This window comes from Schistocerca cancellata, chromosome 3, assembly GCF_023864275.1.
Source record: "Schistocerca cancellata isolate TAMUIC-IGC-003103 chromosome 3, iqSchCanc2.1, whole genome shotgun sequence".
Lineage (NCBI taxonomy): Eukaryota > Metazoa > Arthropoda > Insecta > Orthoptera > Acrididae > Schistocerca > Schistocerca cancellata.
The window spans coordinates 760,708,825-760,727,979 of NC_064628.1; the positions used below are offsets into that span (position 1 = coordinate 760,708,825).

At 39.7% G+C, this 19,155-nt stretch overlaps 1 protein-coding gene across 2 annotated transcripts in view; it reads right to left on the minus strand.

Annotated features, from left to right (window-relative positions):
- The window catches only part of LOC126175787 (transcriptional regulator ATRX homolog), a 483,984-nt gene that overhangs the window by 68,901 nt on the left and 395,928 nt on the right, over positions 1 to 19,155 (minus strand). For both annotated transcript variants that reach the window (XM_049922765.1, XM_049922764.1), the window contains 3 exons: positions 16,943 to 17,113; positions 15,127 to 15,292; positions 1,551 to 1,651 (listed from right to left, as the gene is read on the minus strand). In XM_049922765.1, coding sequence (XP_049778722.1) covers positions 1,551 to 1,651; positions 15,127 to 15,292; positions 16,943 to 17,113 — 438 coding nt within the window. The remainder of the gene's footprint in view (positions 1 to 1,550; positions 1,652 to 15,126; positions 15,293 to 16,942; positions 17,114 to 19,155) is intronic.

Genomic DNA, 19,155 nt, shown 5'->3' on the forward strand with positions numbered 1-19,155 from the left:
ATGAATTCATAGAATTGGTGGGTTGCAACCCTTATGGATAATGGATGGTGAAGCGTGGAGCATGGTGGTAAGGCCAGCGAGGGCCTGTCAGGGACCCTGGGCACTGATGAGACAGCATTAGTGAATTATAAATTTATTAGTTTTGGTTTTATGATGGAATTGTCTTCCGCGTCGCAGCAGTGAGAATGTCGGGAGATGCAGCTCACAGGAGTGGAATGCGCTCATGTGCAGCAGGAGCGGTGCCATGCAGGATAGGAGGCCTGGGTGATGGAAGGTGCTGCTTCTCCAGTGGTGACGCCCAACAGCTCAAGGACGCTTTTTCACTACAACACACTTGTGGACATCAAAGGGGGTGCCCAGTGAACTTCGAGAAAATCGGCACGAGACAGAGGTGATGGTAATGAAGAGTTACGTCACAGCCTCCCCACCAGACGAAGTCCGTGACACCAGTGCCCACGCATGGATGCGGATCCGGGGGGGCAGCAGCAGCAGTTAGTGCACTTCCCCAGTACAGTGACAGTTTGAAAGTGTGTCAAATATGACCAATTTGGCTCCCAGTGAGCTGGTGGTAGAAGACACCAAGTTTTTACATCAGAGGAAGAAAGGTTGGCAGCTCAAAGTGGCTAAGCACAGCAGACCAGGCTGGCGGCAGTCTCGAAGGTGGTAGCCATCCAGCAAATTGTAGTCAGCACATCACAAGCCTTGCCTTGAAGCTGGCTCACTGCAACTGGAATTCAGAATGGCTTGGGAGCCTGAGTATTTACAGCCATCTGTCAGAGGTAATAACATTATGTCTTGGCGAGTACGATCGAATGTGACCTTGTTATCCGGGTCTGTCAGTTATCTTCACCACACCTCACTGGCGCTTCCTGCAATGTCAAGGGGCCGAAAGGCGTTCTTGTGTAATATGTATGTGTTGTTATAGCACCCTCCTGTGCTGCCAGAATGACATTGTGTTACCTTCACAGTGAAGTAATATGACTAAATTAGTGATTCAGACATCTCGCTCTCAAACAATGTATGTCAAAGGTTTGGGGTTTTGTGCCATATTATTTTCAGAACTGGCTTTCCTTTCTATATGTCATTGGGGCATTGTGCTCAAGCCTGTCTTGGCTTGGCTAGGTGCTGACCAAGGAAACTTTGAAAATCTTTACATTCACCCAGCATATTTTTCTACTGCGCAACAGTACTTCTCTTTTATATACCTGCCCTTATTAAAAGCCCACATTTTTACCACTTAATAAAGTTTACTGACCTTGCAGAACTTAAGTTCTGTATACTACACCTGACTGCTTCTTTCAATTTAAGTAGGGCATATTACGTACTGACTGAAATTCTGGATAACTTGTTTCCAATATTGGCACCCATCACTTGCCTCTTCCTAAATGACTGAGCACTTTGGTGTCGTCTGAATAGTTAGAAAATATGGTGTAACTATCTGATTTGAATTCCATGTGTTCAGTTGAGAAACAGTTAAGTAATAAGGTACTTTTACTGCAGATCCACAGACACAACACACTTATTCAATTCTAAATATGATGCTTACTAACCTCTCTCCGTAGCATATCACGTAACAGTTGAGTTGGTATTTGAAGCTGTCCCACAGGTCCCTGGTGCATTCCCATGTTTTGGTTCATGAAGACAAATGCCGCTGAACATGGAAAAAACAACATTTATTTCCAGATAGGAGACATTTCATATATTACAATGTACAGATCAGTCACAATGATAAAATTTTAAGTAATATAACTAATTTTATACCTCGGTAAGTGTGCAAAGTCAAATTGATACTGTCAGTGCGAAATACTGCAATTTGTGCAGCTGTCAAATAAAATAATGAGGAAATTTCCTGTGTAGGAGGGAGTTTATTTACATATATTGTCGCAGAAGAAGCAGAGTAGCGCAGTCGCCATAGTGTAGTGGTTATGATACCAGACTGTTGCTTGGACGGTCGTGAGTTCAGAACTCCCCTGAACTGTAAAATTTTAATTTCTATATTCAGTTTGAGTACCTTCTAGAAGTATCCACAAATGGCAAGAATCATTGTACTAGAATGTTCTGTAGCTGTATATATACTGTATGTGTACTGGTCGGAGGCAGTTCGCTCCGCACTCTGGTATGTGCAAGTGCTGAATAAACCTTCGTTAAGTGAAGTTAGTGTTCATCATTCGTCTACTTTCACCTTCCTCTATGTGACAATATTATGTCATAGAGGAAACTGAGGGTTGTGTTTGTAGTTTTGCCACTGTGTATTGAATTATAAATACCAAAATAGAATAAGAGCTGAAAGTAGCATCACTGGGAAATGAGTATTTCAAGTAGAAGGAAATCATTTGCTAAAAGTCACCCTCCATAGTTAAGTGTTCAGCATGGCTGACTGCCTATGCACTATGTGGCTGAACAAATCAATGGGATCTCCAGGCCAATAATGCAACACAAACATTTCATATCATTTTGTTTCATTTTTTAAAAATTCTGTTGTTACTGAGCAAAAATCTAAAATCACTGCTACACTGCAGAAAAAAAAAATACCTGCTACAATGTGTAAATAATAAATACTGAAACTTTCAAGCTAATGAAAAAGAAACTAAAAATTGAAAGGACATCCCACACCAGAGAATATCATTGATGTTAAGCTGAAGAGTTTTCAAGAAATGTTACATCAAAACCATTTTTGAATGAAAAATTAAAGAAAGGGCAAAGACCACTGCATATAGTGGGCAAAGACAGTACATGTAAGAAAACTGGGGCTTACAAAATATAGTCTACTTACTGAAGCTTCTACTCTGCACAGACAGGAACAGTACTTTGCATGAGACATAATGCCTACACAACAGGTAATTAACATATGACAAGTCTTCTATTGAAGAACTGCAATAAGTCTGCTGTTGCAAGTGACCTGCATGAACCAGAAGACAAAAGTGTATGATATGCAAAATGCCCTGACTGTTCTACACACACAACTGGAAAGGTTGATTGGTTGGGATTAAGGGACTAAACATTGCAGTCAACAGCCCATCAGTCAATAGGTTAGTTAATCTGATGTTAATTGTGTGTGTGTGTGTGTGTGTGGGGGGGGGGGGGGGGGGGGAAACAACAACACCGACGAACCACAAAGGAATTGCCTGAATGGGGCACAAGTCGGTACATGTGATGTACACGTACAACAAATAGATGAACAAAGTTTTAGAAAAAAGGGATGATTTATTTAAGAGAAAGATCTTCACAAATTAATGTGTTGGTACACCTCTGGCTATTATGCTAGCAGTTATTTGACTTGGCACTGATTAGAGTTCTCAGATGTTCTCCTGAGGGGTACTGTGTCAAATTCTGTTCAACTGGCACATTAGATCATCAAAATCCCAAGATGGTTGGAGGGACCTGCCCATAACGCTCCAAACATTCTCAATTGGAGAGAGATTCAGGCCAAGGTAGAACTTGGCAAGCACGAAGACAAGCAGCAGAAACTCTCACTGTGTATGGGTGGGCATTATCTTGCTGAAATGTAGGCCAGGACAGCTTGTCATGAATAGCAACAAAATGGGGCGTAGAATGACATTAACATACTGCTGTGCTGAAAGAATGCTGCACATGACAACCAAACGAGGCCTGCTATGAAATGAAATGGTACCCCTAGACAATTGCTGCTGGTTGTTGAGCCATATGATGGGTGACAGTTAGGTTGGTATACCACAGCTGTACAGGGTGTTACCAGGCATGTCTTTGCTGGTCATCAGGACACAGTTCAAAGTGGGACTCATCACGGAAGACAATTCTATTCCAGTCACTGAGACTCCAGGCCGTATGTGCCCAACATCACTGAAATTGGCTTGTTGATGTACAGATGTCAATGGTAGTTGGCACAAGGGGTACCATGAGCTCAGCCCCCTTTGTATGAGCCGCCTATTAATCGTCCTTGTGGTCACTGAAGCACCAGTTGCAAATTGGATTGATGATGATGATGAATCTGGTGCCTGGAATGCCTCTCTGATGACTGCTCAGGACTGCTCAGTCCTCAAGTTCTGTTGTCTCTCTAGGTCATCCGCTGCCTTCTTGATGCTGTGTTCGGCCAAGATTCACCCAATCCTTCCAACTCATTGAATATCACCATCGCTTCTATCTAAATGTCAAGCGATTACTCCAACCAGCTTCTTTGAGCCTGACTGCACATCCTCTCTCAAATGCTGGCATATATGGATGTTGTTCATTCACCTGTCTACAAGGTACAGTTATTGCTGAACTAAGTACTCCAAATGAAATTCGCAATGACTGTATGCCCTGGTATCGACATGTGCTCAATAAACTATCCTTGGCCCGCCACATGGTGAAATTACACTGCAGTGTCCTGCTTTCATTCACTGGGTGCCAAAGTTTACAATTTTGCATTTTCTGTCAATACCTGTATGAAAATCAATTTGTGACCAATTTGTGTAACTCCTTCATGGTTCGTCTTTTTTTAATGTAGGAATGGTAAAATAAAGACACTAAGAGCAATATTGATGTCAGAGCCAAGAAATAATCTAAGGAAGAGTTAAAGTATACGGATTGGTCCAGTACGTAGCTCAGAGCAGATGAGCGCTCTCCCAGGTCTCACTTTTGGTGAGGAAACTCCACTGGCATCTGACCACTGTCAACCCAATTAAGGCTGAAGACAGTTACAGTGTAAAGAATCCCTGTTAGCCAAGAGGTTTGCACAACAATAATACAAGAAGGTGAGGTCAATAGATGGGTGGGGCCAGGTGAGTGTACCATGGGACTCTGCACATGGCAGTGGCCATTGCTTCCACAGCACCCCATCATTCCCATCCATACAGACAAAGTGTTAAAGTGAAAAAAGCACTCACTATTCATTCAAGTGCTAACAGTAAAACAGAAAAAGGACATTGCAGGAAAAAGATGCTAACCACATCGAACAAAAATTATAACAGAATATAAGAGGAATCCCTTTTTCCACCAACTTGAAACACCTTCAAAGAATAAAAACAAACAATGGAGATGACAAGAGATGACACAGGACAAGAAAGACACAGACAGACCAGAAAAAAGGAATTAAAATCACACCGTATGGGCAGGGGCACTACAAATGTAGTGTGTGGACATTAAGTTGGGAATGTGGGTCTCACGGGGAGCGTGCATGGGATAAATCCCTGCATTCACACTATCCTCTGGGCCCTCAGTGGTTCTGATGGATAGAGCATCTGCTATGTAAGTAGGAGATCCTGGGTTTGAGTCCCAGTCGGGGCACACATTTTCAACTGTCCCCGTAGATGTATATCAGTGCCTGTCGACAGCATAGGGTCTTGACTTAATTATCATTACAAATGGTGATCACTGGAGTCATCTGTACTCGCATTGTTACTGCTTCCAACGTGGAATGGATCAGAATCCACTCACTGGCAACACCTGTGCAAACCAATGTACAGACTCCTCCAGATGCTTTCTTAGGGTCAGTACAGTTCCGACAAACAGGTAAAAATGGGTTGTGAGGTGGGGGAGGGGGGTGAGTTTATCAGAAAAAAGGGGGAGAGATGGGAGGGAAGTATCAATTTTCTAGTTGAAATTTAGCACATATAGGAGACCTGTGGTCAAGGGGGAGTGTCTTTGATTAATAATCAAAACATCCCTGGTCCCGGGTTTGAAACCCGCCACCGCTAAAACTTTGATTAATAATCAGCATTTGTGGCCGAAGACTTCCAGCATAAGAAGTAAACCTCATTCAGCCAATGCCCCGGCAAAGAGGGTGGAGGAGCAGACAGAGGTTCAGCTCACACTTGTTCTTGGGGTAGGACATTTCCCCTGAAGGCAGAAGAATAAGCAAAGATCAATCATATGAGGATGCAGAAGGCAATGGAAACCACTGCATTAAAGACACACAACATGTATCCACAGGACATGTAATTGAAAAATGGTCATGATGATCTCTCCATTGGCAAAATATTCTGGAATAATCCCTCATTCGGATTACTGAGAGGAGACTGCCAAATGGAAGGTGACCATCAGAAAAAGATTGAATAACCAATGAAAGGATAACGTTATACAAGGCAGCGCTTGGAATTTCTGAAGCTAGAACATGGTAGGGAAGCTAGAAAATCTGCAAAGGGAAATGCAAAAGCTCAATCTAGATATAGAAGGGTCAGTGAAGTGAAATGGAAAGAAGACAAGGATTTCTGGTCAGATGACTATAGGGTAATATCAACAGCAGCAGAAAATGATAAAATGGGAGCACGATTCATTATGAATATGAAGGTAGGGCAGAGAGTGTGTTACTGTAAACAGTTTAGTGACAGTGTTGTTCTTATCAGAATCGACAGCAAACCAACACTGACAACAACAGTTCAGGTACACGAACCAACATTGCAAGCTGAAGATGATGAGACATAGAAAGTATATAGGGGTATTGAAAGGGTAATACAGTGTGTAAAGGGAATGAACATCTAATAGTCGTGCGGAACTGTAATGCGGTTGTAAGGGAAGGAGTAGAAGAAAAGATTACAGGAGAACATGGGCTTGGGACAAGGAAAGAAAGAGGAGAAAGACTAATTGAGTTCTGTGATAAATTTCAGCTAGTAATACTTAACACTCTATTCACGAATCACAAGAGAAGGTGGTGTACTTGGAAAAGCGTGGGTGATATGGGAAGATTTCAGTTAGAGTACATCATGGTCAGACAAAGATTCTGAAACCAGATACTGGATTGTAAGGTGTACCCAGGAGCAGATGTGGACTCAGATCACAATGTAGTAGTGATGGCGAGTAGGCTGAAGTTTAACAGATTAGTCAACAAGAATCAATATGCAAAGAAATGGGATACAGAGGTAATGAGGAATGATGAGATACGCTTGAAGTTCTCTAAGGCTATAGATACAACAATAAGGAATAGGTCAGTAGGGAGCACAGTGAAAAAAATGGACATCTCTAAAATGGGCAATCACAAAAGTTGGAAAGAAAAACAAAGCACAAAGAAGGAAACTGCAAAGAAACAATAGATAACAAAAGAAATACTTGGAAAAAGTGTTTGACAATGTAAAATGGTCCAAAATGTTCAAAATTCTGAGGAAAATAGGAGTATGCTATAGGGAGAGGTGGGTAATATAAATATATATAAGAGCCAAGAGAAAATAATGAGAGTGGACGACCAAGAACAAAGAGCTTGGATTAAAAAGGGTGTAAGACAGGGATGTAGTCTTTCACCCCGCCTGTTCGATCTGTACATTGAAGAAGCAATAACGGAAATAAAAAAAAGGTTCACGAGTGGAATTAAAATTCAGGGTGAAAGGATATCAATAATAAGATTTGCTGATAACACTGCTATCCACAGTGAAAGTGAAGAAGAAAGAAGAATTACGTGATATGTTGAATGAAATGAACTGTGTAATCAGTGCAGAATATAGATTCAGAGTAAATCAAAGAAAGACACAGTAATGAGAAGTAGCAGAAATGAGATCGGAGAGAAACTTAACAACAGGATTGATGAAACTTCCTGGCAGATTAAAACTGTGTGCCGGACCGTGACTCGAACTCAGGACCTTTGCCTTTTGCGGGCAAGTGCTCTACCAACTGAGCTACCCAAGCACGGCTCACGCCCCGTACTCACAGCTTTACTTCCGCCAGTACCTCGCCTCCTACCTTCCAAACTTTACAGAAGCTCTCCTGCGAACCTTGCAGAATTAGCACTCCTGAAAGAAAGGATATTGCGAAGACATGGCTTAGCCACAGCCTGAGGGATGTTTCCAAAATGAGATTTTCACTCCACTGCAGAGTGAAAATCTCATTCTGGAAACAGGATTGATGGTCACAAAGTAGATGAAGTTGAAGAATTCTACAACCCAAGCAGTAAAATGACCAATGATGGATGGAGCAAGGAGACGTCAAAAGCAGACTAGCGCTGCAAAAAGGGCACTCCTGGCTAAGAGAAATCTACTAGTACCAAACATAGGCCTTAATCTGAGGAAGAAATTTTTGAGACTGTGCATTTGGGGCACAGCATTATATGGTAGTGAAACATGGACTGTGGGGAAAAAAAATCAAAGCATTTGACATGTGGTGCTACAGACGAATGGGGAAAATTAGGTGGACTGATAAGATAAGGAATGAGGAAGTTCTGTGCAGAACTGGGGAGGAAAAGAATATGTGGAAAACACAGAAATGGAGAAGGGACAGAATAATAGGACACCTGTTATGATATCACGGAATGACTTCCATGGTACTAGAGGGAGACGTAGAGGGCATAAACTGTAGAGGTAGACAGAGATTTGAAATACATCCAGTGAATAATTGAGGACGTACATTGGAAGTGCTATTCTGAGAATCAGTCAGAAAGACTGATGACTCAAAAAAAAAAAAAAAAGGGACCACCAAAACTGATAATGCTAGTACTGGCAGTGCTGGAGGAAAGAAAACATCCCCAGGAAGTCTTCTCCAATGAGAGATATGCTCTAATGTAATGAACATGTCAGTCCACAGGTAGGTTTCTAGATTAAGGTTACTGCTCTAGTTTAACAACTGCGTCAGTTGCCTTATGAGTTTCTAGATTAAGGTTATGGCTACATGATTTTGTTCACTTTTTATGATGAGATTTTGCTGGACTGATTTATTAAACAAGGAGATACGGTAAGAGACTGTACTGTTCTCTACATAAAAATTGTACGAGTTTTTTGTAAAGGGAATTTGTACTATTGGGAGTAATTTTCTAAGGGTGATTAACTTAACTATCATACAATATCATGAAAAGGATAGTTGTTACTCACCATATAGCGGAGATGCTGAATCGCAGATAGGCACAACAAAAAGACTTTCAAACAAAGCTTTAGGCTGAACAGGCCTTCATCAGTATTAGACAACACGTACGTGTGCGCCCCCCCCCCCCCCTCCACACACACACACACACACACACACACACACACACACACACACACACAGAGAGAGAGAGAGAGAGAGAGAGAGAGAGAGAGAGAGAGAGACACTTGTGTGTGTGTGTGTGTGTGTGTGTGTGTGTGTGTGTGTGTGTGTGTGTTTTGGCAGAAACCTTTGTTTGATGTCCTTTTATTGTGCCGATCTTCAACTTAGCATCTCCACTACATGGTAATAGCAACTGCCCTTTTCTTAATACTGTCATTATTCCAACCTGATTAAATTATCATACAGATAGTCAAGCTTATTCTTATTTGGTCATACCTAATGAACATGAGTGGACTCCATGTGCACTTAATTTGAAGCAATATTCAATTTGCTTCCAGTAAAGACATTTTATGGTTCTATACCAAAATGAACTTACATTTTTAGGCATCATATATTAATTAACTATTTTACATAACAGTGTAAAACAAGTGGATTACCTAAATATCTTATGGTACTGTCATTGGAAGATCAATAGAACATTATGTTATAGTAAATAGAAGATTGTGGCCCACTACAATCAAAGATGTGACATGTCCCTTAAAGTAGAATCTAAATACATTTGGTATCTTTGAGCTTCAATCGTAACAAAAAGACAATCGAGTCCATATGGTCCTATAACTTTGAAAGAAAAATGAGGACAATAATAAAGAGAATAATGATACAAAAAATTTCTATACTTACCTGATATAATTCACAGGCAAGTAGATTTCAAAAGCAAACTAGGAATGGTATGAATGTTTTGAGTAGGTTAATAATTAATGAGAAGGAAAGGTAACACAATTTATGTTCAAGTATTTGTTGTATAATTAAAAAGAAAGATTCTTCTTGCAATGTTTCATATTTGAATTAGATTATTCAGCAAATGCACACATGTTTATTCACTTATATGGGATGCGTGTGTGAGAGTACAGAATTTGGTTGAATTACATTGAAGAGTTTTTTTTTCCATTAACATTAGAAGCACAAAATTTTCTGTACCCTCATCATCTGCAAGTGAGCAAGCATGTCTGAAACTAACTTTACTATAATTTTTATGATAATCAAATAGTAAAGGAAGACGTTATTTAATGTACATGATATCCTGTATATGTTCAAATGTTTGTTTCAAATTTTATTATTTGTTTAAGGTACTACTTCCCGTAATTTTTCCCAAGGGCATGCAGCTTTACTGTATGGTTAAATGATGATGGTGTCCTCCTGGGTAAAATATTCCGGAGGTAAAATAGTCCCCCATTGGGATCTCCGGGCAGGGACTACTCAAGAGGACGTTGTTATCAGGAGAAAGAAAACTGGCGTTCTACGGATCGGAGCGTGGAATGTCAGATTCCTTAATCGAGCAGGTAGGTTAGAAAATTTAAAAAGGGAAATGGATAGGTTAAAGGTAGATCTAGTGCGAATTAGTGAAGCTTGGTGGCAGGAGGAACAAGACTTTTGGTCAGGTGAATACAGGGTTATAAATACAAAATCAAATAAGGGTAATGCAGGAGTAGGATTAATAATGAATAAAAAAATAGGAGTGCAGGTGAGCTACTACAAACAGCATAGTGAAAGCATTATTGTGGCCAAGATAGACACGAAGCCCACGCCTACTACAGTAGTACAAGTTTATATGCCAACTAGCTCTGCAGATAATGAAGAAATTGATGAAATGTATGATGAGATAAAAGAAATTATTCAGATGGTGAAGGGAGACGGAAATTTAATAGTCATGGGTGACTGGAATTCGAGTGTAGGAAAAGGTAGAGAAGGAAACATAGTAGGTGAATATGGATTGGGGCTAAGAAATGAAAGAGGAAGCCGTCTGTTAGAATTTTGCACAGAGCATTACTTAATCATAGCTAACACTTGGTTCAAGAATCATAAAAGAAGGTTGTATACATGGAAGAATCCCGGAGACACTAAAAGGTATCAGATAGATTATATAATGGTAAGACAGAGACTTAGGAACCAGGTTTTAAATTGTAAGACATTTCCAGGGGCAGATGTGGACTCTGACCACAATCTATTGGTTATGAACTGCAGATTAAAACTGAAGAAACTGCAAAAAGGTGGGAATTTGAGGAGATGGGACCTGGATAAACTGACTAAACCAGAGGTTGTACAGAGTTTCAGGGAGAGCATAAGGGAACAATTGACAGCAGTGGGGGAAAGAAGTACAGTAGAAGAAGAATGGGTAGCTCTGAGGGATGAAGTAGTGAAGGCAGCAGAGGATAAAGTAGGTAAAAAGATGAGGGCTAGTAGAAATCCTTGGGTAACAGAAGAAATATTGAATTTAATTGATGAAAGGAGGAAACATAAAAATGCAGTAAACGAAGCAGGCAAAAAGGAATACAAACGTCTCAAAAACGAGATTGACAGGAAGTGCAAAATGGCTAAGCAGGGATGGCTAGAGGACAAATGTAAGGATGTAGAGGCTTATCTCACTAGGGGTAAGATAGATACTGCCTACAGGAAAATTAAAGAGACCTTTGGAGAAAAGAGAACCACTTGTATGAATATCAAGAGCTCAGATGGAAACCCAGTCCTAACCAAAGAAGGGAAAGCAGAAAGGTGGAAGGAGTATATAGAGGGTATATACAAGGGTGATGTACTTGAGGACAATATTATAGAAATGGAATAGAATGTAGATGAAGATGAAATGGGAGATACGATACTGCGTGAAGAGTTCGACAGAGCACTGAAAGACCTGAGTCGAAACAAGGCCCCCGGAGTAGACAACATTCCATTAGAACTACTGACAGCCTTGGGAGAGCTAGTCCTGAGAAAACTCTACCATCTGGTGAGCAAGATGTATGAGACAGGCAAAGTACCCTCAGACTTCAAGAAGAATATAATAATTCCAATCCCAAAGAAATCAGATGTTGACAGATGTGAAAAATACCGAACTATCAGTTTAATAAGTCACAGCAGCAAAATACTAACGCGAATTCTTTACAGACGAATGGAAAAACTGGTAAAGCCGACCTTGGGGAAGATCAGTTTGGATTCCGTAGAAATGTTGGACCACGTGAGGCAATACTGATCTTACGACTTATCTTAGAAGAAAGATTAAGGAAAGGCAAACCTACGTTTCTAGCATTTGTAGACTTAGAGAAAGCTTTTGACAATGTTGACTGGAATACTCTCTTTCAAATTCTAAAGGTGGCACGGGTAGAATACGGGGAGCGAAAGGCTATTTACAATTTGTACAGAAACCAGAAGGCAGTTATAAGAGTCGAGGGGCATGAAAGGGAAGCAGTGGTTGGGAAGGGAGTAAGACAGGGTTGTAGCCTCTCCCCAATGTTATTCAATCTTTATATTGAGCAAGCACTAAAGGAAACAAAAGAAAAATTTGGAGTAGGTATTAAAATCCATGGAGAAGAGATAAAAATTTTGAGGTTTGCCGATGACATTGTAATTCTGTCAGAAACAGCAAAGCACCTGGAAGAGCAGTTGAACGGAATGGACAGTGTCTTGAAAGTAGGATATAAGATGAACATCAACAAAAGCAAAACGAGTATAATGGAATGTAGTCGAATTAAGTTGGGTGATGCTGAGGGAATTAGATTAGGAAATGAGACACTTAAAGTAGTAAAGGAGTTTTGCTATTTGTGGAGCAAAATAACTGATGATGGTCGAAGTAGAGAGGATATAAAATGTAGACCGGCAATGGGAAGGAAAGCGTTTCTGAAGAAGAGAAATTTGTTAACATCGAGTATAGATTTAAGTGTCAGGAAGTCGTTTCTGAAAGTATTTGTATGGAGTGTAGCCATGTATGGAAGTGAAATGTGGACGATAAATAGTTTGGATAGGAAGAGAATAGAAGCTTTTGAAATGTGGTGCTACAGAAGAATGCTGAAGATTAGATGGGTAGATCATCACAAAACTAATGAGGAGGTATTGAATAGAATTGGGGAGAAGAGGAGTTTGTGGCACAACTTGACGAGAAGAAGGGACCGGTTGGTAGGACATGTTCTGAGGCATCAAGCGATCACAAATTTAGCATTGGAGGGCGGTGTGGAGGGTAAAAATCGTAGAGGGAGACCAAGAGATGTATACACTAAGCAGATTCAGAAGGATGTAGGTTGCAGTACGTACTGGGAGATGGAAGAAACTTGCACAGGATAGGGTAGCATGGAGAGCTGCATCAAACCAGTCTCAGGACTGAAGACCACAACAACAGCAACTACTTGGGTGGCGTGTGGCAGATGGAGTTCATCAGCAAACATCCCTACATCACTCGGGTGTCGCATGGGGCTACCAACACTGTATGAAGTGCCAAAATACTCCATGTCACATGTAATGAAGGTAGCATTGTTAACTAATTTGTGAAATACAAAATAATTTAAAAGCAATTAGCTGGGTAGAATCTCAGGATTTGATCACATCATATATCTGTGCTCAATTACAACTGTTAATTGTTATCCACAACTGTTAAAAATTATTTCAAGAAAACTAACAATAAAAGAATTAATTAATTATGATATGAAGTGGAATTATATATGCAAAATTGATTTCACCTTTCAGACTACTGAAAGTCAATGTATACACAAGTACTGCCAAGTATCTGGCCACATAAGTGGCGTAAGTTGATATCACTGAACCTGTATATACATGAGCATATTTTTCCAAGCTTCAATATTTGAGGGGCAATCTATGACCTTCAGTTCCTGGATTTTGTTTTCCTTGACTAGGGTAACACACTTCAGTGATTGTGAAAGGTGGTGTTCCCACCATTGACACTGATAGGTGATTGCACACATGGTGAATTTTCTTGAAGTGTCAGCAAGTCTCCACATATCTCGTCAGATGTACGCTGAGAAGACTTTATGTCTGAAGCGCTGGCAAATAAATCAGCTGATTATGGAGGGGAGATATAGCCTTACAATGCAGCGTCAAAGCAATGATTGTGACCTCCTCTGGATGCTAATCCCTCTAAACAGCAAGAATTAATGAAGTGGTGTCAACTTTGTCGTCTAGTAGGCTTTTTTTTACTTTTACTGTGTGAAGGACTCTCACTACTTTGAGCTTTCATTATGTCCACTCTTCTCTGTCTGTGTGAAGCAAGTATAGGTGGCACAGAGAATAGGTCCGATTGCACTGATTGGTGGTGGTGAGAATGGAATAACAAGATTTCCAATGAGCAGAAATAGCAAATCATGTGCTATGTCTTCATATTGGTGTTCTTCAAAAACAGTTGCAGATAATAATGAACAAAAATCTAAATGACAAAATTGATCTTTGTGGTGGGCAGAGACGTGTGAGGGGAAATGCTGACGTAATCAGCACTTGGCGTTACCAACAGAGCCACAACGTATAACTTTAATGCAATTTTGACACTACAACTTCTAGCTCACTGCCATTTGCAGAAATGAAAAAACAGGGAAGTCGACATGAAGTGTTCTCATATGTGATGAAACCAAACAAAGTGGTTATCGCCCAGCATGAACATGCTTCGTTCGCCTTTCAGTTCTTGCTCTGAGGGGGATAAGCAGGCTGCTAGCTTGTTGCCTACTCCAAATGAGAGCTCTCCCCATGGGTGCCACCCAGCCAGAGCATAGACCACCTGGTGTGCCCGCAAATGGGAAGGTACCTACTCCTCAGGATGCACAGGAATGTGACAGCTTGGACATCGATAGTGTGTTTCCTGAATGGTCAGGGGCGCTGCCACTGTACAGGTATCTGGTAACTCTTGACTTGCACTGGCTACCGTGTTGGGTTTTGTGTCACCTTCCCTGAATGGCCCACACATTCTGAAAAAGAATACTGAAAATATGGAGATCTAACCCAGACGTGGAGACAGAACACAAGTTAACCAAATTATATAGTACAACATAAAAGGGGACAAAGGGGGAAAAGACATAAATGGCGTCCTAGCAGTGAGATAGGATGGAAACTGCCCTAGAAAATAAGTCTGACAAAAGATATGATCAGAGAGGAAATCTGCAGCACAGGAAAAGAAGAAGTACTGCCTTGGATTGGGAGTGCCGACACTCACTATGCGTATACTCGTAAAGAGTCACTAGTCTCTTGTGGGGATGAACTAAAGACAACAATAACAGCAGCAATACACACAGTACTCTACGACCTGGTTGCTTGTGGCCTCTTTTACTTCCTGGAAAGGGGCAGGGGGGAGCCACTCACTTTTCCCTAGCTCTGTATTCAGTTTTAATGCAGACAGTCAAGGCAAGTGTGACACAGAAGTATATGCTTTCAGTAGCCATCTATATAAAACCATGATATACTTACGTGGAGGAACTTTCCCCTGCTTCTCATTTTCATATTCTTCCCAAGCTGCTTTCCTTTCTTCCTCATTTAACTCCTCCTCTTCTTTGTTTTGTAGTAATGAATCATGTTCGTGATATGTTATAACCCAGTATTCATGTTCTTTCAGTAACTCAGCCAGCAGTCGGTCCTGTTTTAGGTAATATACAGATACGACAAAAACAGTTTGTTAAATTGAATTAATGATTGCAACAGTTATTAATAATGCCTGCATAACATACTCTTACAATGAACATTTTAAGACATAATTCTAAAAACACAATGACACATTTTGTTTCATTCTATGTAAAAACTAAACAGTTGATAAACAACAATAGTTTTATCCTCAGTAGCAACTAATTCAAACACAAAAACCTGTTAATCAATCCTGCAATGTGAGGAATGCAGTCAAATATGCAAAAAGGGATGTGTTAAACTCAGTGAAATTGGTGAATCACTAATGAAGATTTTTATGGTGTATGTTCACATGTGAATAGCACTGTTGAGAAGTAAACTTCAGTTTTGTGGGTAGTCTTCATTCATTGCACCATCCAGTAAAAATAGCTTCCATGATCTAAAGAGGCAGCAATAAATGATTCAATTGCAGAGAGATGGTGTACATAAACGCCCCACAATGTCCTCACTCAAACAGTGTAAAGCAATCAGTTTAAACAAACATGAAAACAAGTGATGGGTATTTTTGCATCTAATATGCAATGTCATGTAACAAATATTTTGTATGAAGTTAATTAGAGCCACATGGATATTTACTGTAATTGAAATTTTTAAAGTTGTTAATGTATTTATATATTTAATTTTCATTGTGAATCATTTTTTGGACAGATATCGAGAGGTTTGACATCATACAGCAAAGCTGAATTGTTGGTATTTCATGCATGAGTCATTACTGCATTCTATTCCAGTTCTACCCTGAACCTCCCTCTCTCAGACCTTTATACTGAGAGAATTATTGAAATTTACGACATCTCACTGTTTCTCTTCCTGATGAGCTCAAAAGGGAAAGGATAATTGAGTAGGAAAAATAAAACCATTTACTGTGGTTGTTAACTTTCTACACTTCATGATACTTCAAAACTTATTTTGCTTCTAACCTTCCATCACGATAATGAACAGTATAAAAAATCAATTGTAGTAATCCTCACCTCCTAAAATGTGGGTGACATCTCATATGATTCCTTCCCACTTAGCAATTCTTGATGTGGGCCAGAAGTAATGCTTAAGGTCAATTCAATTTTATTTCTCTGTAATTCTGTTATGAATGTATTTCTTATTTATCGTGTGTGTTCCAACAAGGACAATTACGGACAACATGCATGTTCCATACTTGGCTTATGTACTATCTGTCAGAAAGTGATGCCAAAATAATATTGTTTGTTGTTGTACAGCTAAAAAATCTCTGTGGACTGTGGCACGACAGCCTGGAGGGCACTGAATTCTTTGATGTCTGTCACTGATGAAAATGTTGGAAAAAGGGGAGGCAGGTCAGTTCAAGTTTGTATCGTGAGGAAAGACTTTTGGTTGCTATTGTTTCATAACATGTAATGAAGCATTTTCATTTGACTGTTTCTCATATAAATATAATTAGAAATGTTCTGAGTTATTGTTCACATCATTTAAAAAATAAAAAAATAAAAAAATAAAAAATAAAAAAATAAAAAATAAAAAAAACCAGTTCATTAACAGCAATTGCATTTGACCTGGGTATGTTCTTTCTGTGCCCTACAGTACAGTTCCGAGATTTCACTTCTATGAAAATCATAATCACATAAGGAACACTTACCTTTGGTAACAAAGGTGTGGGACGTTTGCTCACTTGCTCAGGGTCAAACATATACATCTCCTGAAGATCTGCCATATTGTAATGCCGTTCAATTTGCTGTTCGTCAACAACACGACAAGACAGAGACAATTTTGTCACTTGCCTGTCATAAATTTTTTCTTCCATGGTCCCCTAAAGAATGAAAGCAAAGGAAATTAATGAAAGCACAATAAGTTGATCAGTACACAAATGATTGTTGTTAGCAGCAACCCTGTACAATGAAGTACAGCATGTAGCTCTGACAGTAATATTATACTAAAAGTGTCATAAAATTCTCGTGAAGAAATGTTCCTCTACAGTAGAATGGAAATCTGAAATATTCTATTGCGCTACCAGTTTCCTCGACAAAGGTCCTTCAACCTAGAAGGCTAGTCCTAGTTACAAAAGTGGAATTGGAATGTTTTAGAATATACAAGAAAATCAATTATTATCCGCAAAGTAGTTATAAAATTTTATTGAAATCAAATAGGAAACTTACACAAGGACATCATTTTTTGACATAGTCTCCTTGTGTTTCAAAGCAATTGGTCCATCGTTGCACAAGCTTACTGATGCCCTCATAAAAGAAGGTTCTCAGTTGAGCTGCAAGACAGGAATGCACAGCTTCTTTCACTACTTCGTCAGAGGCGAATCGATGGCCCCTTAATGCCTGTTTGAGTGGACCAAACAAGTGATAGTCAAAAGGGGCAAGATCGGGACTATATGAAGGATGATAAACAACTTCAAATTTGAGTTTCTGGAGCGTTTCAGCAGTGTGGGCAGCAGTATGCAGATGGGCATTGTCGTGCAACAAGACAACCCCTTTTGACAGCAATTCTCAGCGTTTGCTTCGAATTGCAGGCTTTAGCCTGGCAGTAAGCACCTCACTGTAATGTACACTGTTTATTGTTGTGCCCCTTTCCCCATAATGTTCCAGTACTGAACCTTGTGCATCCCAAAAAATCGTAAGCATCAGTTTTCCTGCACATGGTTTGGTCTTTAACTTGCACAGTGAATTTGGATGTTTCCATTCCATACTCTGCCGTTCATTCTCCGGCTCATAATAATGGATTCATGTTTTGTAACCAGTAATGATCCTGTCTAAGTAGTTGTCCCCTTCATTACCACAGCGATCCAAATTTTTTTTGCAAATGTCCAAGCACGTTTGTCTATGCAACTACGTGAGTTGTTTTCGGACCCATCTTGCACAAATTTCATGAAACCCAAGAAAGTTATGGATGATTTCTTAGGCAGAACCATGACTGATTTGCAGAGGATGTGCCACTTTGTCAATTTTTAATTGTCTAAGAGAATCATTTCACTTGAATGCTCAATAGTTTCTTCATTTGTGGTGGTAAATGCTCATCCGGCTCCTTCATCATGCGTAACACTTGTGCGACCATTTCAGAATTTTTCAATCCTTTCTTAAACACTCTAATGTGGCAAAACACTGTACCGAAAGTCTTCGATGAATTTCAGCCCGATACATCTTCCGACCAAAAAAAATGGATCACTGAACGTTGTATCTTCATTGGTGCAAATAGACAGTGGATCAGCCATGATTAACAGCATGGCAGTGATAACGAAACTAACCAAGCGGCTTGAAAATTGCAAAGGTATAACAACAAATAAACAAAGCATGCGTCATCAACGTAAAACGACAGTACTACCAAAATAAACAAAAATATAACTAAATTGCAGATAATAATTGAGTTACCCTTGTACTAATTGTGTATAGAAAGCGGTACCAAATTCATCAAGTTTACAATAAACATTGCACAAAATTTGATATTGAGAAACATTTTGTTTAACAAATCATGGAGATCTCAAAAAAATCCTGACAATTACCTAATTCTTTCTTAGGAAGAATGTTCGATGTTGTCAGGTCGTATTTTGCCACAACATACATAAATATTATGTAAAAATTTTCATTCTCTTTCATTTTTCCATAGAAACAGGAAGCAATTGTACATGTGACGAGTAAATAAGATTCTTAAGTTCATTTCCTTTCTTTTTTGATTCTAATACACTCAACTCTGATACGAAATTAAGCAGTTACCATACTTGTTAACAGACCTCAGCTCTGATGCTTACACAATAAATCTTCATGCAACACTGGCTCCAAAAACATTAAACTTTAATGGCAGACTCTTTGAAAGAATTGCACAGACAAAGAATTTTTCCCAAGAATTCTA